The 2596-nt window shown below is 39.1% G+C and overlaps 1 protein-coding gene across 1 annotated transcript; it reads left to right on the top strand.

Moving 5' to 3' along the window:
* Positions 1 to 1648: 1648 nt before the first annotated feature.
* Positions 1649 to 2596, top strand: OR4E2 (olfactory receptor family 4 subfamily E member 2). The gene has a single exon (XM_003128572.3). It carries the CDS (start codon positions 1655 to 1657, stop codon positions 2594 to 2596), a length of 942 nt encoding a protein of 313 aa, XP_003128620.1. The 5' UTR covers positions 1649 to 1654.

The raw sequence follows: 2596 nt of genomic DNA, 5'->3' as shown, positions 1-2596 counted from the left end.
CTAATGGCTGCATACAATTCTATTCAAGTGCATTATATTCAAGTTACTTATTATGTATCATTATCAAATCCAAAAAAAGTTCCATGCCTATTGTTTTAAAAAATGCTGTAATTAATATTTTCTTGCATTTAACTTTTTCCATGGTTTAGATGATTAGGACATTCCTACAATTGAAATAATTAGATCAAGAATATAAATAGGTTTTGTGGTTCGTGGTAAATATTTCCTAAACTCTGTTATAGTTTCTGGCCAGCCAATCAGTCTAGAAAATTACAGGTAATACAACTTTAGTATTTATACAATTGTGTCTCTTAGGGGACGCATCATATATAGAATTTAAAAATCACTTATTAACTCTTTTGTGAAGAAAGATTGGATTCTTTGGCAGGTTAACTAAGAAGTTCGGTTCAGTTCAAAGAAAAATCTCTTTTCCATACCTATTGTGTGCGAGAAGCCATGCTAAGTGCTGCAAAGGATAAGTCATATGTAGCTATTGCTTTTTAAGAAAATTTTGGTTTAATAGGGAGCAAAACTAGATAGCTGATCTTACTTTCTTTTACAATTAAGTACCATAGAAGAAGTATGAAAGGGAAGAGATAGGATTTGATTGCATCAGTAAAGTTTTCCTAAAGGTACTGCTCTTTGAGATAATCTTAGAGGATGAATAGTAGTTTAACAGTTCACAGTGGACCTACTATATAGCACAGGGAAATCTACTCAATACTCTGTAATAACCTATATGGGAAAAATAATCTGAAAAATAAGGGATATATGTATAACTGATTCACTTTGCTGTACACCTGAAGCTAACACAACATTGTAAGACAACTATACTCCAATAAAAGTTTTTAAAAAGTTGTTGATGAGGACAGTGCAGTTGAGTGGAGGGTATGTTTTTGGAGCAGAGAGAACAGCATACATAAAGACAAAGATTTTGGAGGTCCCTGGTGGCACAAAGGGTTAAAAATCCGGTGTTGCCATTGCTGTGGCTTGGATCACTGCTGGTGGTACAAGTTTGATCCCTGGCCTGGGAATTTCTGTATGCCATGGGTGCAGCCAAAAAAAAAAAAAAAAAAAAAAAGGACAAAAATTTTAGGGGGAGTTAGCATGGCTGGAGCAGAGTAACTTGAAACTTGCTTGATTAGAGATAGGATGGGGTGGGGCATGGGAGCAGATGTCACACTGGAAAAGTGTACATCAGACTGTTGCAGGCTTTGAAGGCACTTTGATAGGAAGAGTGAAATAGTGAATGATTTTAACTAGGAGTTGTATTTTGGAATATTAATTTGGCATTACCTGTGGATTAGACTGAAACGAAAAAAGCTAGCTAACTACCACCGGCTAAGGGTTTTGAAGTACTTATTTATTCTTGTAGGGATCACTCATCTCATCTGCCAGGTGAGAACAATAATGCTTAATGTCATGGGCAGTTGTAGTTAAATAGAATGGTGTATATAAAGTGCATGGAATGGCTCCTGATATATACTGGGTATATTATAATAATTGTTATTAAATTGATCTTATATTTTATATGCCCTTATAATAAATAACTCAGATAGGAATGCAGAGTCACTTCAATTAGTTCCAATCCTATCACATTAAGTATACATTATCGTTCAAGTTTTTTTTCCCCCAAGGTCCTTTGAAAACTTGGATGGATGCTCTAAACCAAACGAGAGTGACTGAATTTGTCTTCTTGGGACTCACTGATAACTGGGTGCTGGAGATATTACTTTTCATGGCATTCTCAGTCATGTATGTGCTAACCCTTTTGGGGAATGTTCTCATCATGGCTACCATAGTCTTTACTCCACGTCTTCATACCCCCATGTATTTCTTCCTGAGCAATCTGTCCTTTATTGACATCTGCCACTCATCTGTCACCATGCCCAAGATGCTAGAGGGTTTGCTTTCAGAGAGAAAGACGATTTCCTTTGACAACTGCATTGCACAGCTCTTCTTCCTACATCTATTTGCCTGTGCTGAGATCTTTCTGCTGACCATTATGGCCTATGATCGTTACGTAGCCATCTGTGCTCCATTGCACTATCCCAATGTGATAAACATGAAGGTCTGCGTGCAGCTTGTCTTTGCTCTCTGGTTGGGGGGTACTGTTCACTCTCTGGTGCAGACTTTCTTGACCATTCGCCTACCTTACTGTGGCCCCAATGTTATTGACAGCTACTTCTGTGATGTTCCTCCGGTCATCACGCTGGCCTGCACAGACACACACCTCACAGGGATGCTGATTGTGTCCAATAGTGGAACCATCTCCCTTGTGTGCTTCCTGGCTTTGGTCACCTCCTATATGGTCATCTTGGTTTCTCTTAGAAGACAGTCAGCTGAAGGGCGCAGGAAAGCCCTGTCTACCTGCTCCGCCCACCTCATGGTGGTTGCCCTCTTCTTTGGACCATGTATCTTCATCTATACTCGGCCAGACACCAGCTTCTCCATTGACAAGGTGGTATCTGTCTTCTACACTGTGGTCACTCCTGTGCTGAATCCCCTCATTTACACCTTGCGGAATGAGGAAGTAAAAATTGCCATGAAGCATCTCAGACAGGGACAAGTGTTTTTCATGAAATCATGTACATGA

This window comes from Sus scrofa, chromosome 7 (assembly GCF_054392235.1).
Source record: "Sus scrofa isolate SSC_HxYL_T2T_F1_AM1 chromosome 7, Sscrofa_HxYL_maternal_Yorkshire_Landrace_v2.0, whole genome shotgun sequence".
Classification (NCBI taxonomy): Eukaryota; Metazoa; Chordata; class Mammalia; order Artiodactyla; family Suidae; genus Sus; species Sus scrofa.
The sequence above is the reverse complement of the archived record's forward strand: the minus strand, read 5'-3'. Positions and strand labels throughout refer to the sequence as shown.